General features: G+C 42.1%; 1 protein-coding gene across 1 annotated transcript in view; it reads right to left on the bottom strand.

Moving 5' to 3' along the window:
* Positions 1–26,153, bottom strand: part of SMOC1 (SPARC related modular calcium binding 1) — a 129,028-nt gene that overhangs the window by 77,293 nt on the left and 25,582 nt on the right. Inside the window, exons 2-3 of the mRNA XM_086462987.1 lie at positions 7,775–7,946; positions 87–199 (exon numbers count right to left, since the gene is read on the bottom strand). Of these exons, the coding sequence (XP_086319113.1) occupies positions 87–199; positions 7,775–7,946 (285 nt within the window). The remainder of the gene's footprint in view (positions 1–86; positions 200–7,774; positions 7,947–26,153) is intronic.

The raw sequence follows: 26,153 nt of genomic DNA, 5'->3' as shown, positions 1-26,153 counted from the left end.
ATGCTGCTGTCATCACTTGGCTAATGCCTTAACAGTCTCCTGCAGCCACTGGGAGCCAGGCTGTAGGAAGCCAACAGAAATTTTACCTGCGTAAATGATCCATCCTCGTTGCATTCTGGGATGAAGACTGCTTCCTGGGGCTTCTTTGCCTGTTCCAGTGCTTGAGCTCTCTCTAATCGACACTTGCTTTGGCCAGCATCTACAAAAAGAAAAGTAGAACCCACTTAGACTGCAAACACCATTTGGCCTCTTCAAAAGCTACTAGATGCACCAAGCAGCTGCAGGGGGGAAAAGCCCCAAACAAATACAAGGCATCAAAGACCATTACTGCACATTAATGAGGCAGCTATGGAGTTAGCATTCATTATCCCAACGACAAATACGAACCTAGACAATCAAACTACAAGCCAGTTGGTAAAGAGCTGCCTAATTTCCTGGGCAATAGTTCTCATGGTCATCCAAGGGCTCCAAAAGCTTATTCAAACAAGTGTTGGAGCACAACCTCCACATAGTGAAAGGCCTTCACAGAAGGAGCTGTGTTTGTGTTAATATTAACAGCCTAAAACTGGATGGTTAAGCATAAGCGAACAATGTGGAAGAAGGGATGGCCCCAGAAAAGCTTTTTCTCTGAGCAACTCTTCCAGTATGTTAAAATAACCAGCCACCCATCTGAACTTCCACCTTTGTGTGGTTCAGATAAGGTGGATATGCTATTGCCTGTGCTTTCCCAAAATCCAGCTTCTACCTCTAGCCCCAGTGCTTACAGCCAGGCGTGCATTATGCTTTCCCATATCAGTAACTCACTTTGCTGTCAAGAAAAAAAACATTGCTCTGCAATCTGAGCTTGAAGGGGTTAAGATCTCAGCTCTGCACTTATTTCGGCAGCATGTAGCACGACCTTAACACCTTAACCCCTTCCAGTTCCAGCGCACTGTTACAGTGTAGACCCAGATGATCCATCAGTCAGTGTTAGGCTTAAAGAGGAGAGCTCTGCCCTGCAGAGATAAAGATTGACTCAGTGTTTACATTTGAAAACATGATGTCTAACAGTACTGCTGTTCAGTCTAGAAAGAGAAGAAAACCAGCAAACATCTGTTTCCATACGACTGACACAGGGACTGGCACCTTCTTCCTTTTCCCATGAATCCACCGACTGAAAGATTTTCAGCGGAGAAACTGCAAAATCTGATCATCGGAATCTTTCAGCAGGAACATAGAGAGTGATCAAGGTTGAATACCCATTCTTCCAGGCACAGAAGTCATATTGGTTAGAAATATTCCACTGGATCTCTGAAGATCCCATATTCTGCTTCACAGATCACAGGAACTTCAACAACAGAAACACTAACACCAGCTCTGAATTAGAAAGCCAGTCTGGGTTCTCAGATGGACTGAATTCATATTGCATGGCAATAGTAGTGATCTTCATTTAAGTCGACCTAGGTGCAGAAACCAATGACAATACCATAAATAGTTTTGATAAAGACAGACCAAAGCATTCAAGCCAAGTACTTTGTTTACACAACTGATGATTCAAGAGAGTAAGTTTCCAGTTTGCCAACACAGTTTCATTTGAAACACATCACATTACTCCTCAAGAAGGATTTCACAAGTCTTCTGAAATTATAGGAATCAAACCTTTCTCTTTGGAAAAAGTCATTCACAGCAATAGTATTCAGCACAATGCCTGTAGCTTGGCATTGGGTTACAAAGCAAGAGTCTCTCTATCAACCCTGCCACTGACCCATCAGATGACTACAAGTTGGTCACCTCACCTTCATATGACCTCGTGTCCCTTCTGATCCTACTTCACTCTAAACTGTAATGTGTTTGTGGGGTGTCTGCACAATACCCTTAGCACATGAAACTTTGATCTCAGGTGGACTTATTATGAGCTTGTATAAACAGCAAGATTGTTACTCACAAAATGAAGACTTGAATAAAATTTACACTGCATTTAGAGGAGCAGTATTTTTTTTTTCTAATTAGCCATGATATAACCTCTAATCTGGAATTTCCTTTTTTCCCCCTGCTTGCCAAAGTGACCAGATGATCAAGAGTTGTTTGCACACCTCCACTGGTGAATAGTCCTGCCAGCAGTACTGACCCTTCCAATACACACTCAGCTGAAAAGGAAGCACTGGCAATGCTGTTAACTGGGACACCTAACTATCACCTGCAGATGTCCTGTTCAAGCTTAAGAGTCTATTCTTGCTTGGCAGGACATAGGACATCATTACAAAACCAAATGGTGTGGCTGCACCTTCTGCTTTATAGTTAGCTGCCGAACTAAAAACACCTTCAAGTTCTGCTTCCCAGGAGAAAGTTAAGTAGCAAAAAAAAATCAGTATAGATAATGCAGATCTGCACATATAAGGAAAGCAAAAAAGTTGCAAATTTCTCACACAATAATCAAAGCACAGATTCACAAATTAAAGTGTGTTTTCTAGTCTCACCATCTGAGGATACAGGACTGCAGACAGGCATATCTGGTTCCTCTGCTGAACATAAAACAGAAGCGTAAAGCACTTCCATGCAGCATCTACTTCAGTGCTGGCGCGCTCACAACTACATGACTGAAACTGGATGCTTCAGCACGTAGCTGGTAGGAACAAACATTTTGTGGTACCCCCTGTAGGACAAATATATCAGGAGCCCAGACAGAAGGAAGACTAACTCAGATCTTTGTCCAATTTGTCTAATGAGTAGACAAATTGTACACAATCAAGCCCTAACTGTAAGGATAAGGTAACATACATGCTACTGCTGACTATGTACCTCCTGGCAATTTTAACAGGCCTTTATAGGTTTAACTCTCTACTACCAGCCAGTAGACCATGCTGCACAGCACACCACCGCTACACCACAGCGTTTAAGAGCTCATTGTTGTTGCAGCATCCTCTTTTGCAATTCAACACTTGGCTCAAGTGATGTCTCTTCACAAACTGCTGTTGTAGTGCATAGAAGACAGACATTTTTCCTCCTGCTTATGAACACTCAGCCCTGATTACTTCTCCCATCCTCCCTCATTGATTTCCAAAGGTCATGCAAGTCCTTTTACAGCCTTGACTTGGAACAACCACCTATACTGCACTAGCTGGAGAGGTGTGTGCATACCACTATCTTTTTTGTCTGTCGTTTCACAGTTCAGTTCCAGTAAAAACAGTGCCTTTAATATCAACATTTGCCAGTTTATTTTTAAAAGGACTGTCAATCCTTCTCTTCCTCACTTCACAGGCTGGTATTTTTATAATGTTTGCATCAACATGTGATTTCAGCAGGATGACTTCACCTTGCTATTTTTGCTTTGTTAATTAGAAAATGTAAAATATTATGTAAGTGCCAAACATTAAACAGTATCTGCCAAATAGCTCACCCTAAATATAATACGCATTACCAATTTTACTAAAGCCTACATTGTAACAACAGGCTTATATACCCTACTGTGCATCTTGATTATTCACCTGAGTTTCAGCACTTTTTCTTTCCTCTTCTTGAAAGTGTTCTCTGGAGTATCAAACACTAAGCTTATAAAACAGAATGGCATTAGTGCATTCCAGTTTCACAGTCCAGACAGACTAAATAAGACTTTCTCCCCTCCCTTATATAAGGTGAAAAACCAAAACAGGATGACACTTTAAAATGCAGAACTGTTTAATAATTTGACTTTAAATATCTTTAAACTTAGGACAGATTACTGCTGCTCAGAAAGCTGCCTTTTAAAGAAAACTCATTCTCAAGTTGGTAGCTGGCAACTAGGAGATTGTGAACTGCAAGTGATGTTTTTGACATCTGTTGCCTAATCTGCAGAATGCAGGTGCACATAATTTTTGATTTTGCAATTAAGTTGGCTAGTTACCATGGTTGATCTTATCCACGAACAGTTTATTCAAATGAGACCACCATGTCCCTCATAATATACCCAGTGCACTCCTGAAAAGGCCCCAAGAATTCCAGCATCCTCTCTTCAACAGGCAGAGGCAGTTTTGACACCACACAACATCATGGTATAAAGACCCAAGCTATCCTAATAATACAAAGTAAAACATCTCCAGGCATCCACATAACACTAGCAGCAAATCTATATGGTGCAACCACAGAAGTCTAGCTATTTAATTTTAATTCTACTTTATTTTTATCAAAAGCTCAAAGGGTAAAAATTGATCCAAGCAGCTCTTGAACTATTTCTAGTTCCATTAGGTAACTGTCTCACATGCAAGCCAGGTCCCCACCAGGCATGAAGCAGTCCAGCAACACTGAAGTCAGCAGATTCAGACCCATTTACTCCAGCCAATGATCTGTGTCTTAGCATAAAACAGGCAAAAAATGGAAGCTGAGCAAACTACAAAAACATGCCCATCTGTCCCACAGGGTGTCAATCATTCTCCACTCTCTCCGTTGTTTTCCACTTCATTTCTGACAAGTACCACACCTGGAATCTCCAATGTCTTTCCTTTCATGTTGACATACCTTCTTCCTTCTCTGACAGCCACACACCATTTCTACTGCAGAGTTCCCTAACTTATTTGGAGCATACCTAAACACATGCCTAAATTTGTAATGTGATTATGATTCAGATTTTATTTACTAACTGCTGCCAAGGAAGGACCCACTTTATTCTCCCTTGACTAAGAGTAAGAAAGTTCAAAGACAAAACACAAGGATCTAGCAAGTGGACTGAAAGGAAAAAAAAAACAAGGTGATTTCAAAATACAATCTCCTGTCCAACAAGAATAGTAGGTAGAGAAGAAAGATTACCTTCAAAGAACCCATCACTAGTCAGAAGGAGACCTTCCTTTCCAGCACATTTGCCAAAAGCTGTGTTCATCCAGGTGTCCCAGGAGATGGGCTGCAGATCCCTGTTACAATTCCCACCAGTAACTTACTAATAGGTCCATTCTACATAGCAACTTGTGACATAAGAACAAGCTCTATACCAGCAGACTTCCAAGACCGACCATTATAAATCTAAACGGATTTTTTTAGAATACTCCCACCCCCTTTCTTTTTTTTTTAAATAGGCTAAACAAGTTCCTAGAAGCCAACCAGTTAACACAGAACTCAAACATGTTTTAAAGCCGCAGATATCCAATATATCCTAATAACTACTGCATAATCTTGACAGTGTGCCAAGACTCATTTCACAAATATTTATCCTTCATCCCTGAAAAGTTTTGATGCAGAACTCTTCTTTGACATCAGATCTTAAGATGCCTGCTGACAAAAGATCCAGGTAGGAGTGCCTGGCTGTGTATTTTATGCACAGCTATGCCATCTGGAACTATTCTCTGGAATCTCATCAATGAGGCTCCATTTGTCATGGATGCCATAGTTTGATCATTTTAAGCTACTCCTGACTTTTAACCCTTTGTGATGTGTCAGTGAGAGTTCGGAGGGAGTTCAGATAATTTAGCACTGAAGGAATTTCATTGAAAAGCACATGAGGAAGCTAGCAAGGAATGAGAGCTGAATAAGAGTTATAGTTCCCAAAGGGCTAGCAAGATTTCATCTTTAAAGGTCCTTACCTTCTTGAGAGAGAGCAGAGAGCTAAGATGAATCACAAAGGTTCTGTTCTCACTATGGAAACCATTCTGCTTGCCTTGGCACAAGCACAGTTCAAGCTATTGGCATGTGAAATTGGAAACCTATGGTAATCTGGGGTGCAGAACTATGCCTTGCCGTCCACAATATACTTCCTCTTTTCCTTATTTAAGTACCTGGTTTCCCTGTCCCTGCCCCCACCCCTCCCAAGAAGGAAGCACAAGTTAAAATTGCTCGTTTCATAAAGAAAAGTTCTTAGATATGGTATCTATCACAATTGCATGTGACTCGGCTTGATGGCCCATGTGATCCCTTCCAGTTCTATGGGATTTCCCCTGTAGAGCATCTCTGTCACACAAAAGGAATGAAGGGTGTTCAAGGGTGAACCTGATGCCCTACTGCAGCAGTAGAAGGTGCTCAAATACTGCTGGTGATACCTTCCTTTGTGCAAGTACAAGATACAGACCTGGCCAACCACCTGTAGTTAGTCACACTTATCTCCCAACTGTATTTGCCAAGAGCAGTGATCTTTATGACCAACTAGAGGTCGTATTCCTAGTGCAGCTAGAAAAACAAAATACCTTTCAACAGCACCACAAATGAAAATTACCAGCAAGGTTAAATTTGAATGTGATAGTTAAAAGAATATTCCTACTTCCCATGAATTCATGGAAGTGTTAGTGGGTTAAAAGCAAGACTTTCAGTTGTCCAACGCTCCTGGGTTATTAGGTACTGTATAGTACCACGGGGTAAGACAAAAACAGGAAAGGAGAATGCAAGTAGTTTCAGCTAAGCATTTCAGTTGCGTCCAAGAGATCAGAAAGGAAAGTATACTTTACTTGTGCTTAAGAAAAAAGTCTCTATTTACTTCTTTGGGACTCCTTGCAATCATGATATACTGTAGGCTGTGTAGTTTGGCAATTGACATTTTCTCCGCTTCCAGAAACAGGTACTTTTGCATAGGGATGTACTACATCTCAGATCCTGGGTTTTAAGTGACTGAGCAGCGCCAGTTTATATGCCAATATTAGCCATGGAGTTGCTTATCTAAGCCACTCTGCTCAAGTGATGAAACCAAAAGCAGGACTCCCACCCTTCCACTTCTTATCACGATACTCAAAAACACATCACTTGCAAGAACAATCCAACTGCTTCTTGGGCCCTGGGAAAAAAGCTTCTGGGTTTCCAGCACTGAGAAAGCAGCATGATTCAAAGGCCTTTTTCTATGCTATGGGAGAGAAGCTGCCATAATGCAACCCAGCAGTGGTGAGGAAAAAAAAAAAAATCATACAAGTAAGTTTTTCTCCAATGAGAAACTGTTTAAAAAAAGAGCAATATTTGAAGTCATGCTGTCATGCTCATAATTCACCTAAACTACAAAGCTTGTCAATACACTGAAAAGCGATTTCCATTTTAGAACAAGTAATTCTGACAGACACATTTTTGTAATAGTAGAAAAGCCTTCATAAACAAAAGCCAGGCTTAAATGTATGCCTATTTATCCTTCCACAGGGATTTTAATGAGTTTCTCCTGTCACTTTAACCAATTGCCAAAAACATCTGTGCCATCTGCCCTCTTGAGTCAATTGTGCTCTCAGAAGACGCTCAACTTGGTTTTCCACTTCACTGCAGCAGTAAACAATTTGTGTGACAAGACACCAATATTCCTTAAAGTTTCAACTTCACCTTTAGACTATGCTGAAGAGCTGTATTGAGAAAGAAACAATATTCTCACTTTTAAGTAGATGTGTAACAGCAAACAGGCAAAAAAAAGAGGCCATGTAAAGCCTTGCACACATTCTATCTTCTTAATTAGCTCAGCACAAAGGCTATGTATGTCCAGAAAAGGACTACACATCTACTGTACACCGCACGTTCTTCTCCACTCCACATTCCTATCACTCAAAGGTATCCAAGTTCCTCTCTGACACACGCAGCAAGGAAGATCTCCTCTTTCAGGATTTGATTTTGTATTTCCATGGGGCTGCCTCCTTCTGCTCTGCAGACACATATTTTGGCCCTTTTTCAGTAATGTCTCTGGCTCCTTCACTTTCTTTCATTGATAATTTAGTCAGTTCTTACTCCTGCCACTCACAGTCAGATACACATGCTCATGGGAATGCACAATTTCAATCAGATTACTTATAGAGCACAACTCAAGGGTCTAAGAACCTAGTTTCTTATGAAGCAAGACTCCCATTCCTCCCCTCAAAGGCCTTTGAAATCCACCTACCTTTGCATCGGCCGCGATGTGTCACGCTCAGACTTGACTCCCGGCATTTGGCTCTCTGGTAGTCACACATTGACTCATATGTTCTGCCATCAGAGGCACAGAGGGGTTTGGACTGGGACCTGGAGCAATGCAGGTTACACTGAGGGTCTCTGTCACGGTCACTTATTAAAAACTGAAGGAAGAAAAAATGGAGGGAGAAAATATTGGTTTTGTTTGCTTTCCCAAAACAGAGCATGATGTATTTTGCTTTTATGACAATAGCAATATGGTATATAATGCAGTTTAAGCTGCCTACCAAAGATGACTTTGCCTGAAGGGAACTTAAAATGAAACACATATATCTTTAAAAACAAAATTCCGGGTCTTTGCCATTCCATTTTCCTTAATAGGACAGAAACATTACTCACTCTGCCTCACCTCTGAAAACATAAGATGTGCAAAGCCAAACGCAACCCACATGGGAAGGGCAATTCTGAGTCACAACAGCCCAGCCTGCCTAGCACCCTGACACAAAAAGTAAGTGGTACTAGACAATTTTAGTCAGAGGTGCAAGAAACTTATCAACAAGGACAAAGGAACACAAATAACCTATCAAGATTGGCCTTGGTAGTCGAATCATGGATGTGGCCAGCCTTATATTACCAGTTATTTGGTTTTTAAAGCATTACTTATGTCATCTGTGGATGCCACCTGCAACAGCATACCTGCACACTTAAAGCCATGTTTTGTTCCTTCCCAATGACATCCTGCCCAGCTGGCAACTGCATTCCATGCATCCCACAACCTAGTTGCACGCTATGTGAAAAGCTATTTCCTTTCAGAAGTCTGAATTTGTCATCTTTCTGAATACCTCTTCCCAAGCATTCAGTTCAGATGCAGCCCGTTTTGTGTAAGTATGGTACTCCTTTCTTGTCAGTCTCGCCATGCAAACAAACCCAGTCTCCCCATTCCTGATCCAGAAGACTTTCTCTGTACTATGATCACTGCTGTTTCCCTTCTCTGAAGGCAGCTTGGCTTCTGCCTTATCTTTTGGAGATGGAGAAACCCACAATGCACATGAAAGAGTCCATTTTCTGTTCACTTGTTCCCTGTAAATCCCAACATCTGACAGTAGTTTACTGTTGCACCCTCAGCTGTACTCTAAGCTGCCTATAGGGACACCCAGGCCTCTTTCCCTAGTTCATACTGTCTTCCTGAGGATCCCGACTGCCACTCCTCTTCCCACAACCATTGGCATAGAGTTTCAGCAGAACATGATAGTAGCAGCCTTCTTCCCTTCCCATGCTACCCCACATAGTGCTTAGTCAGTCAGACCTTTAACTATTACCCAAACCCAACCACCTGCTCCCAGGAAGATTTACAGGGGCTCTTGAAACAAGTTCCATGAGGATTAAGCAAAGAAAAACGAAGTTAAACCTGCCTTGCACTTCCCCATCCCAAGCTCCCATCTCTTAAGCCTCTCACAAGCCTGCGGGGACCAGAGTTGCTCTCTAATACACTAATATCCCAGCTCACTGTCAAAGCAGTTATGAGCTAAGCAGTTCAGAGCTGGCTGGCAAGTGGGCACCGACTGACACCCTGCCTGCATGCACAAAGCCACAGCTCTCCAAGTGTGTTGATAGCTGGATGCCTTACAGGGAAGTGTGAGTCACTGCCATAATCACCTTGGTGTTACAGTTGCCTACAAAGCTGTCTGCTCTATGCTTTGAGGTTAAAGCTGTTGAAAAAACATTGCCTGAAGCCTAGTTTGGGTTGGTTTTTAACCACTCTGAGAACATGCATTTCTGAAATTTGTTTTTCGATATTTAAAAAAATATTCACTCCCTTTCTCTCCCCAATTAAGTGAGATGAAAAACAATTGAGAAGGTGCATATTTTCATATAAAAACATATTAGCTCTGTACTGCTGGATCTTTTGAAGACACATGCATTACTAAAAACCCTATTTAAACATGACAGCTGGGAAAAGCAAGGTCTGCATTTGTTTTACTTTCAGTGGGGCAAACTTTTTTTAAAAAATTTAATCTGTCAGAGACTTGCCAAAATTTGTAACAGCACAGAGTTTTAAAAATGTTTTTGTTCCTTTTCTGCAACACTTTCTATAACCTGGCAACACCTGTTCCAAAGGGGAAATTGGAAAATTTAAACCTGAAGGCAATTTTAAATGGTTTATAGAGACCTGGACTAGACTATAAAAACACTGTAAAGCTGTACCAGATTTTTGCCCAGTTCTTGTCAGGGGTTGGACTGTCACAAGTTAGCTTGTAATTGCTCTAGCTACAGTAGAGCCTTTCTGTAGCCCCCAAGGTACTAAGATCACCAGTGACTGTAAACATACAGCAAAAAGCAGCAGACTGAGGATGCTGAAGCTTCCTCCCAGTATGTGATGTCGGAGACCCTGAAAGACTCACAAGGCTTTTCAGCTGTCTGTATAAACAGACTTTAAAAGTAGAGCTGCCTGATAGCACAGTATGGTGCACATACAGCGATTAAGTATTCAGTTAAACACAGAAGCCATTCTGGTTTAGGAGGAACACATGCATCTGCCATTTATCACAACTTTGAGGGCTTGAGCTACTGGCATGAAACTTTGCAAATTCCTTGTGTCAGAAGCTGAGTTCCACAGATTGAAGTTATCCAGAGGTGCACCAAAAAAGCTAGAATATTGGTTCCCAGCAAACCGTATTACAAACTTATTGCAAACTCAGCTTGTATCATGAAAACTCACCCAAGCCTTCCGCAGCTTGTACCAAACTACTTAGTATAGATAGAAGGGCCTTGCGGGCCAGGAACACCCTCCTTCCAGAAAGGGCATCTCAGAAGAACAGAGAGTCCTTCTCAGGGCTAACAAATGAACTAAACCTAAGGCTATAGAACAGCTTTCCTTCAGTGCCTCCTTGCAAAGGGATGGGGAGGAGCAGTCAGCATTGATGAATTATGAGGGCCTGAGAAAACATGCAGAGCACCCCAATGCAGTCTATGAAGTTCTTGCCTATCCAAATTAAGCTAAGAACCATGTTATAAAAAAAATATCAAAGCCTTTTTAGCATTTGTAATTTGGATTGCAGTAGGGAGCCCACACAGCATGTTAGGTGCTTTCCAGACACTGAAGATGCCACGCCTGCCTTGCCAAAAAAGTTTATGGTTTACATAGTTGCACAAGATGGTGCTTGTTTTGTTCGGCTACATTATAATTTTAAAAGCCTGAGTTAATTTCCAGAAGGATCCAGGATCATGCCTATCTGATCAAGGTTCTTCTCATGTGATCAGACAGTACTGCCAGAAAGGTTGGATCTCCTAGAAATACTATAGAAGGGCTTCAAAAACTCCCGCTTACAGAAGGGCAGCTGCTCCACTGGCCTTTGCTTGGCAGCCCTGCCAGTTTTCAGACAGTAAAATGGTGGTTCCCATTTCTAGCTGGTAAGCATTCATGCTACAGAAGTGACCATCAACACACACCATCCAAAGACACTTAACATACTAGCTGTTTTGAGTGTCCATCCTCTCCCACCCAGCAGTTTTCTTTCTAGCATTTTGCTTGTCCAACAGCACAACTGCTCTCCTTTGTAAGGAGCCTCAGTCACTTGAAGAAAACACCAGATGAACACCGAAATACATGTCTGCTTGTGGGAAGGGCACTTTGATCTATCATTTTAACAGCTAGGACTGCAATTCATAACTTACTCAATCCCAGTTCTTTATTCCCACTTCCTTCAAGCATGCACTGCTTTTCCAAGGAGCACAGCCCTGCTTCAAAAGAGCACCTTGGTCACTGCAGGCAGAGGGTTGTGAGCAATGCATACAGGGTGCCCTGATGCCTGGCTACCAACCCTCCCCAGGCACAGCCAAGGCAGTAGCAGGATTCTCTGGTCCCTTCAGGAAAAGAGTAGCAAGATAAAGTATTCTTCCTTTAACACAGAACGTCCTATCATGAAACGTTGATGTCCTAACAGCTTCAGGACACCTACACAAACAGGCTTTGCAAACAGAATCACTCACAGAGCAGTTGGTGCTGTACACAGACACACAACATGAATAGATCTGGACTAAGGAAAAAGCAACTGTGCAAACATGTGCTGCTCCAGCAGTTTCCAAGCTTCATCTAGAAAGAAGAGGAAAATAATTATCTTAGCTCTGAGATTTCTCAGAGCATCTTCTTGATATCTGTGTTCCCATTTGTCTCAGAACAGACTACAGCCAAAACAAATGGGACTGGAGATGGTGTCACTGGCTTATCAGTTCTTCTCTCTCCTCCCTTTTCCTCCATGAGAAGAACTGTTAAAAACACAACTAGAAAAAAAACACCAAACCACACACACACAAAAAAAACAGCCTACAAACATACACAAAACCCCACCAAAAAAATCCACAAAAACTAGCAGGAACAATCCGTTTTCCAGGGAAAAGTTAAAATTGACCAGATTGGAAATGGGACCCCTCGAATGCAGACTCAATGTTAAATAAGCATAAGTAACACTAGTATTAACAGTATTTGTATTTTCATAGCATTTGCTTACATTAAGGGAGCCTGCACAGCTCCTACACCAGTTACTGAGTCCCTGCCCTAAAGAGCTTCCAGTTCAACACAGCTCTTGGAGCATCTATTTGTGTCAATGTTGTATCTGTATACAGAAATAAACCTCCTCCTTTAGCAAATACGTTTACACAGGTGCTTGCAGAAACCACTTCCCAAACTACTTTCTGCTTCTTCAGACTTGAAAAGAAAAAGGAAAGATAAGAGGTCAGAATGAAGTTAACTTTGCCAACAAAGCATATCTGTTCTTTTTCTCCACACCTCAACACCACTGCTGACAAACAACAAACACTGATTAAAGGGTTTTTAATGCCTGTGAAGGAAAGCAGACTCCCTGCAGCTGCACAGCAGCTGGGAACACTTGTGTTATTTAGCAGAGAAAGGTCTGACCCCACAAGTGAAAATGAGCTTGGTGGTCACTCATTCTATTCACCATCTGGGTACATTATAAGCACAAACAGAACAGCATAGCCCTTTGTGAAGGAGGTAACAAGAAATGGCCAAGGCACTGCAGTACCAAAGTAACATGCTTTAGCAAGGCTTCAGGGGAAAGAGCAAGGGACACAAGTGACATGAACATGAGAAAGTGGAAGTCTCTTAATAAACAAATCTACAACACAAGAGTCCACTACAGATCAAAACAGAGGCATCTGCTGTTTAGCAGCTTTGCTTCTGATTAGTACTGCAGGCTGCTGTCTAACAAAACGGAGGAGATAACAGCACATGCAATGCCTGACTCCTGTTTTGGCAGACTTCAAGTTTGAAGACCCTTAGAATACATCTTTGGAAAAAGTGACTGATCTATGTATGTTCATATGGCACAGATCACCCACCTATTTGTCCAAGCACTCAGACTAGCCTGTTTTAAGTACAAAGAAGCGAATCCTTCCTGGGGAGAATTTCCCAGGAAAACCATACCATTTTATATGTTAGAGGAGACTATAAGCTTCTGAACATTTTTGTTGCTGTTGGAAAGCATCATTTCACATTTCCTAGTTTTAACCTCATAGATTTATGCCTTGGTTTCAGCCTCCAAACTGGTGCAACCAGCCATACTAGAGGCAGAGCTAGAGCCAAGTTCTAGTTTTAATCACAGCTAGACTTTTAGCCCCATGGCAGGTTGCCTACAGGGCGCAAGGACTTCAACCATGTGTTAGGACTTCAGCCAAGTTTCCTGCCCTGGAACCAGAAGCCTAGCAGGCCTCAAAAGTGTCAAAGATCCTGCTCTAAGCCAGAGACCCAAAATGCTTGGCTTTTAGAAATACAAAGAAAATCTGAAAGCCTTAGAAACTGTCAGAGATGAGACTGTCAGAGCTTGCAGTCTTCTATGTGGAGAAAAATATCAGCCAGCCAGAACTACTGCAATTCCCAACAGCTGACCAGGGCATCCAGCCTCTGTCCTCAAAGTGCCCATGCAGCCTCACAACCTATCTAGTGAAAAAAAGCCTTTCAATGTGAGCTTCCTGGGAAGTCTGTCATGTATTTTGGGGCAGGGGGAGGAAGAGATTGATTCATTTTAATATTCCCTTTTGGGAAATGCTCACAAGTTTGTGTTTCACTTGCATCTGGAAAACTTTGCTTTAAGAATGTTTTTAAACCAAAGTTTCTCAAAGTCTTACAACTTAAAAAGTTCCAGTCCTTGTGTAGGTGTTTTCTAGCATCCCACAGTTTTATACTAAGACCCAGCTTTCCCAACAAATTTTAGGAGGAGGGACTTTTATTCCTTGAGTCATCCCACCTGCAAAGTGAAGAGTCTGGCCTAAGTTAAAGCACCACTTATGTTTCTATCCCAGGCCCCCAGCTGTGCAAACAAGAATGGGTTCAAAGCACACAGCCTGTGCTTGAGGATGGTGAAGGCTGGGCAAACATATGGGATCACACCATAAAGTAGGCAAACTCTAGAGGTACATACATGAGTTGAATTCAAGATGGGTTTTTTCATCCTTACAGGCTAGAAACCTCCCTTTCCCCCACATCCTCCCTCAATCTTTGTTTCGTAAAAGCCATTACAATGAAGGAGAGTGCTTAAGTGCTGTGCTTCATCTGCTAGAAGACTTCTAGCTAGGAAATACTACTTTGGTTTTCTTCACAAATTGATCCCCAACCACGATGCAGCAGCCGTGGTCTGCTTTTAGAAGATGATGTACTAAATCTAAAGAAGTTGCCTAACAGCATATTTGAAGAGCCCACCCACGACAAATGGTTCGGGAGAAACCTTTAGAATCCGACCTCATCCCAGAGAAGCTCTACTGCGTTTTTTGTTGTTGTATTTGTTTTTAACAGAAAAAGGAAAAGCCACTGCAGTCAGGGAGCGGAGCTTTAAAATTGTATCTTTTTTGCCTTTGAGGCAGAAGTTTATATAAGTGCTTAACTACAGTTGACTTGTAGGAAGGAAAATGCCAGAGACATCAAGGACAAGAAGTTCACTTCAGACTTTAAAATAATCCTTCCTTTCACAAGATTTTTATCCACGTGCCTGTATTACCTTTATAAAGTGACTTTGATTTTATAAACATGAAGTTTAATTATCTCATAAGTTGAACCACAGATCAGTATACTGATCACCTGAATAGATGAGGAAACCAAAACTCCAACACACAAAATAGAAATTTCAGTTCAAGTCTCACATTTCTAACACACAACTTTTAAACCTTTCTAGTAAGTTTGGCAATATTAAGGTAGAGACTGATTTAATTCCTTTGAAATAACATTACTTCAGCTTCTGTCAAAGCTCACTCTCCTACACAGATTATTCTTGCAGCCAAGAGGACATGTAAGCCTAGAACAAACTTGAGATTAAATTTAATTCGTCAAACACATGACAAGAGAAGGCATGTTTACCTTGGACTATTTCTTCTCTTTAGCTTTGCTACTATACATGTTGAACCAGATAGAAAATCCAGATGTTTGCATAGTCAGGCAACAAACTTCTTGTCCCAAAGAAAATGACAGCAAAACTTCCACTGACATACAAGGAATCTTGTCTTTAGTAAACTGTATTTTTTAATAACCTGATCCAGTCTTTCTGGTTGAAGGAGTCATCTACTTATGCAGCATAACTTGAAAACAAACTGAAAGCATCTTTCCGTATAACTTATGCCAAGTCAATGTCCTTTGAGTAACCGTATCCCCTACTTTGGTTAGTCATAATGATAGTTGAGGCTGTTCTCTCCCAGAAAATGTATCAGAATTCCCACTTTGTGTGTCACTGGAAGGTGAGAAGTCAGCTATTCCATTGTAACGGGATATATTTTCCTCAAAAAAAAGCTCTCGGGAAAGCAGAAGTGTTGAAGTAACATCAGGTGCATACCTTAACAAGGGACAGTACCTCAAGCAAGACTTCCAGGAAGAATGATCCCTATCCTTACACAAATGCTATCATGTTGAATGCTTTAAACCATTGTATGCATTCTTCATGATCTGCAGCAAACTCTTGGCCCTAATTCTCTTGAATCATGGAGGAGGTTAAGTACATGCTTTCTTACCCTGCACTGTATAAACCACAAAAAGGTCAGTTCCAGGATTTGTAGAGTTCTGCACACTCACATAGGAAGTTTAGCCACATACAGACAGTGGCCATGAAAGAATACTTTCTTGAGCCTATTTTCCCCCTTGTACTACCTTTAGTAGGACTGGCTATGCAGTCAGCCTAGGAAAGCTTCCCCATTTACAAGAGCTTGGAGTACTGTAGACAGAATAGGGAAGCTGTGGGAACATCAGTTCTGAGCTCTTCAAGTGTTAGAAGGTGGAAGTTTACCTAATTAGATCCAGCTGTGTAATCCACAGTAATCTTCCCCTCCACCTATATTTAGTTCCTTCCTAGTAATTCCACTAGAACCTTTCTAGGGCCTATCACTGCTCAAGAACAACAGTGCAAGACCCTTCCCTTGAATTTGCTTCAAAATTTCTACTAATGCAAGTTTGCTAACATTACAGTAAAACCTTCTGCTATTGCTGTAATGAACAGCTTAACAGCTTCTTGTTTCAAAGGGCAAGAGAGTCTTGATATCAAATAAGTTTCTCACACGACTCTTTGCTATGTAACACGGGGATACACATCAACTGCAATCACGTCTGTGTCATGGTTTGAGGCTGGGCCGGCCCCTAACGAATGACAAGATGCTCTCTACTAACCGCTCTCCCCTCCCAAAAGGAAAAAGGAAAGAGACTAAGAGAGAGACTTTACGGTTTGGAAAAGAAAACTAAAACAGCTTTAATGAAACAATAACAATAAAAGAAAAGATAATAATAAGAAGGAAATAATGAAATATATACAATATGTACAAATAGATACAAAACCAATACCGAACCAAACTCCCCCCACCCTGATGACAATACGTCACCACCACACTGCAGGGCTGGCACTGGGGCAGTGCCAGGCTGGACTCAGCAGACGGGGATGGGATGCAGGAGCTGGACTCAGGCACTGGATTCAGGGATGCACGGATCGGGATCGACAACAGAAGAACAGAGTCCTCCTCAGATGTCGGCCGTCGAAGAAGAGAGCAAGACCCTCGTGATCTCTCAGCTTTATACTGAATATGACGTATAGGGGATGGAACACTCTGTTGGTCAGGTTTGGGTCACCTGTCTGGTTGCACCTACAGGTGCAACCCTTTTCACACCCAGCACCCCAACATGGACTACAAGATTTAGCAGTGACCTTCGTTGCTACAAGAACAAGTATAAGCAAGGGCCTCTCTGCATCCCATTCCTTGGTATGAACTATAAACATCAGGCCTTATCACTGCTGGGAGCAGTCACTGTCTGGAAAAACATGCTGCTGTTTCAGAAAGTGCCATTAGAGGAGACTTAACTGAAAAGTTAAAGCACTAAAACAGAATTAGTTCTGATTTAGCCCAAACCAGGACAGTCTGCTTCAGCAAAACTTGGTTGTAATCATTCTTAAAATAGTAACCTATCTGATGAAGTACAAATTCTCTGTTGAGTTTCCATCAGTAGCCTCAGAGCAATACAGGGCTTTAAATCCAAAGCCCTTAAAGTCTTGCTTCGTCACCTGACATCAACTCATCCAGATTCCTTCTCTTAAGCACCTTCTCATGCTGTCTTTCTCTCAAGAACTCAAACTGTTTTGCCCTTTCCTTCCACTGTTACTGCTGAAGAGCAGGGCACCTACTTCAAGTGGAGTCTCCAAGTCATCTGATAAGCTTCATAAACATCCCAAACTGGCAAGATAAACCCCACATTTTCTCCTTCTATCACTCATTCTCCCCAACAAGAGAAAACCTTCTGTACATGCCAGAGACCGGCCACTGCAAAAAATGGATATCAAGTCTTACCAAAGACAGCTTTGAAACCCCCTGAACACTCTCCTACATGAGTACCATCAATTCCCTTTAGCATGCACACAAGGCACATTATGTAAGCACACACAGCAAAACAGATACAACTGAGCTTACATCAAGCCAGATACTCTCTTCCCACCATCTAGTCTACACCACAACCAATGTCTCACTTCAGTCACAGCCATATGTATTAGACACTATTATTGTAAACAAGACAGGTGTATGAAGAGGACTACCATCTCTGGAACTGCTCTACTCTGCTAGGAGACCATCACATGAGGAGACATGATGATTAAACACAGTTTACAAACGCAGTTCGGCAGCCGTATCTTCAGATTTGAGCTCCAATGGAAATACAACTGTACAAAGACAGTCCTTAGCCCACCCCTTAAAACTCCATAGCTCTACAAGTTTCAGTCCTCCTTAAATCAACTCTTCTAAAATGCTGAAAGAGGCATTCAAATTGAAGCTGGCATCTAGCCTTCATTATGGTTATTGTGACTGCTGCCAACAGCAGAACCAAGAAGTAGATATTAGAAGTAGCCGAGCTCATTAGTTCAAAACTCAGCAAGGGCTGGCTGCCCATCAGTAGAAGTATACTAACCAAATGCCAAGACTGAAATTCCATTGCACAGGAGGGATATTAAAAAAGGAAGTACTGTGAACATTAAAGGGTTTACTTTTCTTAACTATATTCTTACCCCTACATGATCAAAAAAAATTATTAACCAAAGATAACTCTCAGGGAAAGATGACTGCATCAGGGGCTTTTCCCCATGTCATTTGTCTTCATATGTACTATTATCAATACTTCAGTGACAAAGCTTCTGAAGCACTATTACTACTTCTCTCTGGGGACATAACTATCTTTACATGTCATCTTCTATAGGCCTACCTTGACATCTCCAGAGATATGTTCAGGGTTGGGTTCTGACCCATCAGCTGTACAGAATAATAGAGGAGGTTGCCCTTATTTACTCTATTACTCCTCTAAAATGTCAGACAGTGAAACTGAAGAAAAAATGGGAAATTTCCCCTTGTTCATACATAATATCATGTTCCCATATTAGATACAGAGTAGCTCATGTTGCCAATATTGTGAAAGCAGCAGCTTTCTCACATTTATGGCTAACATCATTCCAGCACTCTTAAGAAAGGGGTTTTTCATAGTCGTAGACATATTACCCCTGGACTTCTATCCTATGGATTAAGAGGCAACAATAAAGATATATTCACACTAGCAGAAGTATTAGCTGTTCCATTAATAGTTATGAGGTACTCTCTGCTCCCCCTACAGAACACTTCAGTAGTGATGTCCACCCACTAACACATGCAGGTATTTGTCATTAAGATTGCGTATCTGATCTGCAGACAGGTAGTTTCAGAGACTCAACTTCATACAAGTCAAATAACATTCAAAGACACCATTTAGAAATCTTAGCTCTTGCTTTAGTAGGCCAATAGAGCCTCTTCAGAACAGCCCTCCAGCAGGGTGCTTTTGTCATCACAAGGATCCCAGGCTCAGCTTCTTAACACTCACTGCTTCATGTGCCAAACCCACCTTGGTGGATTCTACAGTGACCCAAACAGACACATTAAGGCAAGATTTAAATTCGGAACCAAAATCAATAGTCCTGCTAACCAAGAAAAGAAATGTGTCGGCCAGAAATTTAGAGCAAGAGGGAAAGAATCAGGAAGGGATGTACAAAACAGAACTGAAACTCCTGTCAGAAGTCAGAAAAAATAAACTTCTCCCTCTAACTCCCTAAGGGATAGAGTCATTGTTTTATTACTTTGTTCTGCAGTTCTGTTTGCATTGTATTTCACAGTGTTTACAATAATTCTCATCTTTCTACTTACATTTAAACCAAATGCTTCCCTCAGTTTTGTAAGGGTAACCACCCACAGAGTTTAGCCCTTTGTATGAATTAAGTGCTGGACAATGCTTCCTCAGACTGTCAGGCAGTCAAAGCTTTCTGGGACAGCACAGGCAGTAGCAGAGAAGCTTTCCCCACTACTAAAGTTTTCTGGATCACAAATGGAAGAACCTGCTGTGGACAGAAGGCTCAGGATACAAACTTCAGTTCTGCTGGTATGAAATTAACTATTTGCTCCTTGCTCCCACCTCAAAAAAACCCATCACTTAATATAAGTATCTAAACAGACAATAAAAACCTTTCCATAACAGACAAGATGCCTATACTGGTTGCTTCAGGAGTTGGAAGAGCTACAGAGAGACTGTTTAAGATAAAATGCTTGCATGAGGCAAGAATGGATCCTTGTTAGCTGCGCCATGGTTAGCTTTAATGCCATCTGTACTGGATTTACATGGCAAGGTTTTGGTAGTGAGAGGGCTACAGGGGTGGCTTCTGTGAGCAGCTGCTAGAAGCCTCATCTATGTCTGATGGAGCTAATGCCAGCAGGCTCCAAGATGGACCCACCACTGGCCAAGGCCAAGCCCATCAGCAACAGTGGCAGGGCCTCTGTGATAACGTATTTATGAAGGGGGAAAAAAAAATTGCTGTGCAGCAGCAACTGCAGCCAGAAAGAAGAGTGAGAATACGTGAGAAACAATTCTGCAGACACCAAGGCCAGTGAAGAAGGAGGGGGAGGAGGTGCTCCAGGCACCAGAGCAGAGATTCCCCTGCAGCCTATGGTGAGGCAGGCTGTCCCCCTGCAGCCCATGGAGGTTATCAGTGGAGCTGACATCCACCTGCAGTCCATGAAGGACCCCACACCAGAGCAGGTCAATGTGCCCTGAGGAGGCTGTGACCCCATGGGAAGCCTGTGCTGGAGCAGGCTCCTGGCAGGACCTGTGGACCCATGGAAAGAGGAGCCCACACTGGAGCAGGTTTGCTGGCAGGACTTGTGACCCCAGAGGGGACCCACGCTGGAGCAGTCTGTTCCTGAAGGACTGCACCCTGTGGAAGGGACTCACACTGGAGCAGTTCATGAAGAACTGTAACCCGTGGGAAAGAGTCACACTGTAGAAGTTCATGAAGGACTGTCTCCCATGGGAGGGACCCCACGTTGGAGCAGGGGAAGAGTGTGAGGAGTCCTCACCCCTGAGGAAGGAGCAGCAGAGACAACATGTGATGAGCTGACCACAACCCCCATTCCCTGTCCCCTTGCACCACTTGGGGGAGGAAGTAGAGAAATGGGGAATAAAGTTAAACCTGAAAAGGGAGGGGTGGGGGGAAGGTGGTTTTAAGATTTGGTTTTATTTCTCATTAATCTACTCCAATTTGATTGGTAATAAAATAAACTAACTTCCCCAAATCAAGTCTGTTTTGCCTGTGACTAAGTGGCAAGTGATCTCTCTCCCTGTCCTTATCTCAACCCATGAGCTGTTCATTATATCTTCTCCTCCTGTTCAGTTGAGAAGGGGAGAGTGACAGAGCAGCTTTGGTGGGCATCTGGCATCTAGCCAGGGTCGACCCACCACACCATCATCTGCTGTCAGTGACAGACAGTATTCATGAAAGCATTACTATATACGCTGAAGAGTAAATACATTTTCCAATTTCTGCAGACAGGATTCCTTTACAGTATTTACCTGTGTCTCTTCAAAATTGCAGCAGTAACCTAGCTGCTGATTGCTGAATTTGAAAGAAAAAAAACAGGTCAAGCATCACTAGAGCACTTCCATTTATTGCAGAGTCAAACCAGGCAACACCACTTCAAACTAACCAGTCATTAGTGTGAAAGGTTTTCTAGCCTATTCAAGTAGGGTTCACATGCCTTCCAACAGCTTGGGAGTAAGATGTTGCATTTTATCACCACTGCTGAACTAGCCAGCAATAGTACTATTACACTTACATGAAAACCTGTTTTAGCATTAAAGTCTGTTTACACAGGTCAGGAGTATTTTCCATACTGAAGTGACAGATGTGGTTTGCATGTTGTTCCCAGTAGAACCCCTCCTGCTGAGACCTACAAGGAATCATACAACAGAATCATAGAATCATAGAATCATTTTGGTTGGAAAAGACCTTTAAGATCATTGACTCCATTAACCTAGCATTGCCAAGTCCACCACTAAACCATGTCCCTAAGCATCACATCTACATGTCTTTTAAATACCTCCAGGGATCATGACTCCACCACTTCCCTGGGTAGCCTGTTCCAATGCTTGACAGCCCTTTTGGTGAAGAAATTTTTCCTAACATCCAATCTAAACTTCCCCTGGCACAACCTGAGGCCATTTCCTCTTGTCCTATCACTTGTCACTTGGAATAAGAGACCAACACCCACCTCAGTATAGCCTCCTTTCAGGAAGCTGTAGAAAGCGATAAGGTCTCCCTCCTCAGCCTCCTCTTCTCCAGGCTAAACCACCTCAGTTCCCTCAGGCACTCCTCACAAGACTTGCTCTCCAGACCCTTCACCAGCTTTGTTGGCCTCCTCTGAACACACACCAGCACCTCAATGTCTCTCTGGTAGCACGGGGGAACACCACTAAGCTGTCACGGCTGCTGCTCTGAGGTCTACAGTTTTTAATATGTAGAAGAAGCAGCAAGGGCAGGGGTGTATTCAAAAAAATATTTAGATGTACTTGATGCTGCCCCACATTGTTGGTATGAGTTTCCCCAGGAAGATACAAAATTCCTTTCCCATCAAAGCACTTCCCTCCCCCCACCCCCCCCCCGTGTTATACATAGACTTAATCCCCACATCCAAGCAGAAAGATGTTAGTGACTGATCTTCACACAGGCTGTTCACTCTTTCAGGTTGACAGCTTTTTCACAACATTTTATATTATAGAACTGTTTATTTTAGCATGTTTACTTTCAACTTCAGAAAGGGTGATTCCAGCTACACTGAACTATTTTCCACACTCTCCGTGAGAAGTTGTAGAATATTCATGCTGATTCCTTGTTGCTAGAGGCAGACATGCTTCCTTTATTTTCTGTGGAAATAAATTTTAGAGTATTTCTAGTTCTACAGTATTTTACCTCAAACACAAGTGAAGTTAACTTTCATTGTCCCAAGACCCTTGCAGTTAAAAGCCATCCAAGCCACTGGGGTATCATCATATATGATCTGTTTGGTCCAGGACTGACAGCTTTCCATACAATTAACTACCTCTAGTCCAAATTCACACAGCACTCCCCAGGTTAACTTTCCTCCAATTTCACTCACTGGGGTTCTGGAAGCGCTCAGCTAACTTTGTGCTCAATTCATATGTGTGGCTCTAGTGGAATCTAAAAAATCTAACATACATATTGGTCTATTTTTGCTGTGTGCCTCCCTGAAGGGAGCAGGGTATCAGTCTTAATATAAGCAAATGAGACCTTTGCACAATAAGTCTTTGACACAAATAATTGGCAAGATTATTGCTGTTTCTCATCTTCCTTTTCAGGGCATGTTATTGAGAAAGCTGTGGCAAAACAGCTGTGGCTTTATCTGGATTCCTCAGATTTTCTGGATCTCTTTCTGTCTGGTTTAAGACCTGGCCTCAGTACAAACACATACTCAGGCTCACTGGTCAGGCTTCTCACAGTGGACAAAGACCAAACTGACATTTTTAACTGACAGACTTAAAGCAGGCTATGATACCAGCTTCCACATACAGTTTTTTGTGACTGCTTCAGACTATGAAGAGTAAGTAGTACTCATACCATCTCTACATCTGGAAGAGTACAGTGAGCTTCTGCACAGGGTTAAGCAGTTTTCTTTCTTCATACCTTCTATAGCCCAAGAAGCTGCTGGGCTTGATTTCATCTGAAGGAATTTGCTTTTCTGACCCCAATAATCAAGGTTCCTCTTCGCATTGCAGGGTATTGCTCACCTTCCCAGCAGCCTGGTCTATGGCCTATAGGAAGAGAAGCACAGGAGGAAATGGCACCCGTAGGAAGGATCAGAAGCAGGACTTGGTTTATCACTGAACAGCACAACTGAAGGGTAGGCTGCTTGCTGTTCATGTGACACTCTACTGCTTGAGGGGATAGCAGGCAAGCTAATCCATTGGCAGGCAACAATATATGAGCTATCAGTAATCACTTCTCCCCATCCACCTGCAACCACCCACACAGGAACTACAGCACACATTTCTCCTCATCAAAACAAGAAAACTAGCAAATCACACTCCCTCACCCAGCTCAAATATAAGCCTCAGGAGAGCTCTAGTCACTATAGCTATAAAGTGCTGCAGACCCCAGTTGAGGTTTGTTTAAAAATAAGTAGATAGCAAAACCAAAGGCCTAGACTGTGGTAGCTGGCATCCACCCTCAAAAAAAGCAGCTCAGTGCTATGTAAGTATTAGCAAGATTAGTGACAGTAGCATCCAGATCAAACAGCTCTCGGTGGGCTTGTTTGACAAGGAGCCTGTTCTGCAGCAAAAGATCCTTCTCTCCTTCCCTGAGCTCAGCAACCTCTTCAAGCTGAAAAGTTATCCCAAGCACTAGCTGCCTTAGCAAATATTGAGAAGTCCTAGTTCCACTAAAAAAATCTTGACATGCTGAATCACATTAGCAGCCCACTTTTTATGTGCTTTTTGGTCCATACCAGGAGGCAAGAGATAATCGGAGGGGCGATCAAGTTTAAGAAATCCAGGGAAATTCAGCCTTACATATAGGAAGGGAAGAGTTAGAATAAAACCTGATTTTATGATGTTTGATAGGACTCCAGGCAGATACTAAGTCAGTTTAAGTCAACTATGACCCAAAAGGAAATATCTGTTTTGATTTAAGAAATTGGGCTGACAGTCACATTAAAAACTGGTTTTGTAAGTGCACTAGAAATGACTGTGTACCTGGCCTAACTGCAAGATTTCACAGACCTCTGAAAATGAATGGTGTGGCCACCAGTAAAGATTCCACCCTAATTTTGTCTGAATCATCTTGCTTACCCCTTGTCAATCCTGATTTTACCATGACTATCTGCTTCACACATTTCTCCAGTCAAGTCTCCTTGTAACCAGACATTCCCATTTTCTCACTCTTACTTGCTCACTCTGTCTTTGCTCCTCTTTAATTCCAATCCTCTTAAGATTCAGAGAGGTCTTACACATTTAATCCGCTCTCTTCCAGTATTCACTTGGAAAATACTGAAAACTTTTAGAAAACATTAAAGCCAAGAAGAGTCATCTCTGTTCCTCCCAGCTGAAGTTTGCCAGCTCTTGCACACAGAAAAAAAAATCACTCCTATAATTGACTTTAAAAGACTTTTTTCCTTTAGCAATTATATTAACATCTTACATATACAAATATTGTTACCAGCTCACGCACCAAGCATCTTCTTCCCAGGTTTATTCACATGCCAAGCTGCTGGTTCATTCCTATCCCTGTTCCAGCTCCTCCCCTCCCATTCTCAACTTGTCCAGTTTCCTGGACCTATTCTCTTCCCAGTACCAATTACAAACCCATACAACTTCATTAGCCAAATTCTCATTTAGAAATATAGTAGAAAGTTATTAACCAGACCTAATTATACTCAGTAATCCAGCTCTATCACTGGATGCTATTTCAATCTTCCACCCTCTGTTACTTCTGTTACTGTATTTTTTCCCCCCACAGGACTTCTGACTCTAGACTACAGAGAAGTAAGTCAATTCAATGTTGCCCTATTTTTGATCCATCACACCAGATGACAAATACTAAATCTTTAAAGCAGATTTTACTCCTATTAGTTTTCAGTGACAGAGCAAGGTAAGTGTAGCCTAGTTTCCTATCACTAACAAGCCCCTGAATATCACATAGTTCTTTGGCCATGGGGCAGTGAAGCAGTAGTTTCTTGCAAAGATCTTTTAGAAGCACCACACTACAGTTACATTTGGGCATCAAGACAGTGCCAAGAAAGTATTAGCATTACCTAAAATAAAAGCAGAGCAGAAGAGAGCAAGAAAAAATGCAAACTCAAATTATCCTTAAGAAAATACAAGCCTTCTGAAAACAATGCTAAGTTGTCCTGCAGAGAATCCATCTCTGGATTCAGCTACCTTCCCCCAGAGCCTGCTAAGAGCACAGGTATGTTAGGGCTCGCACACAGGACTAGGACTCATTGCAATTCCCAGGTCTGGCTGTGAAGTCTCTGCCAAGGAGCTTCCTTCTTTCCTCTCCCCCCACCACTGGAATTTCCTCATTTGTAAGCAGAGCCCAACACAAACTACTTAGAAAAGTTTGCAGGGTAATTTAGTCATCATTAATCCCTAGGTAAAAGGGAGGGAAAGAAAGTTTCAGCAGGTAAAACCAGAGCCAGATTTTCAACACCTGTGAGCAAGGTTTAAAGGAGGGAAGGTCTGAAGTTTGCACGCAAAGAGGTTGACAGCAGTATTTGGCTCCAATACACAGATTTATATCCCTTATTTCATCATTCTCCATGTTCATACCCAGAAGTGGATTCTATTACAGAGTATAAGGACTACCTCGGAGCAGAGATCTTCAGCAGAGTACTGTTCTTACAATGGAGCCACTTGAAGTACTCTAAATCTGATGAGCCCCAGGTTTGCAACCAACAAATGGACTACTTCTATGTGGTAATTTACATGAGAAAGCCTTGAAACAGGACCTGTATACATCCTTGAGTACAGAAAGAAGTTTCTT

The sequence above is a fragment of the Leptosomus discolor genome, chromosome 3, assembly GCF_034619465.1.
Source record: "Leptosomus discolor isolate bLepDis1 chromosome 3, bLepDis1.hap2, whole genome shotgun sequence".
NCBI lineage: Eukaryota > Metazoa > Chordata > Aves > Leptosomiformes > Leptosomidae > Leptosomus > Leptosomus discolor.
The sequence above is the reverse complement of the archived record's forward strand: the minus strand, read 5'-3'. Positions and strand labels throughout refer to the sequence as shown.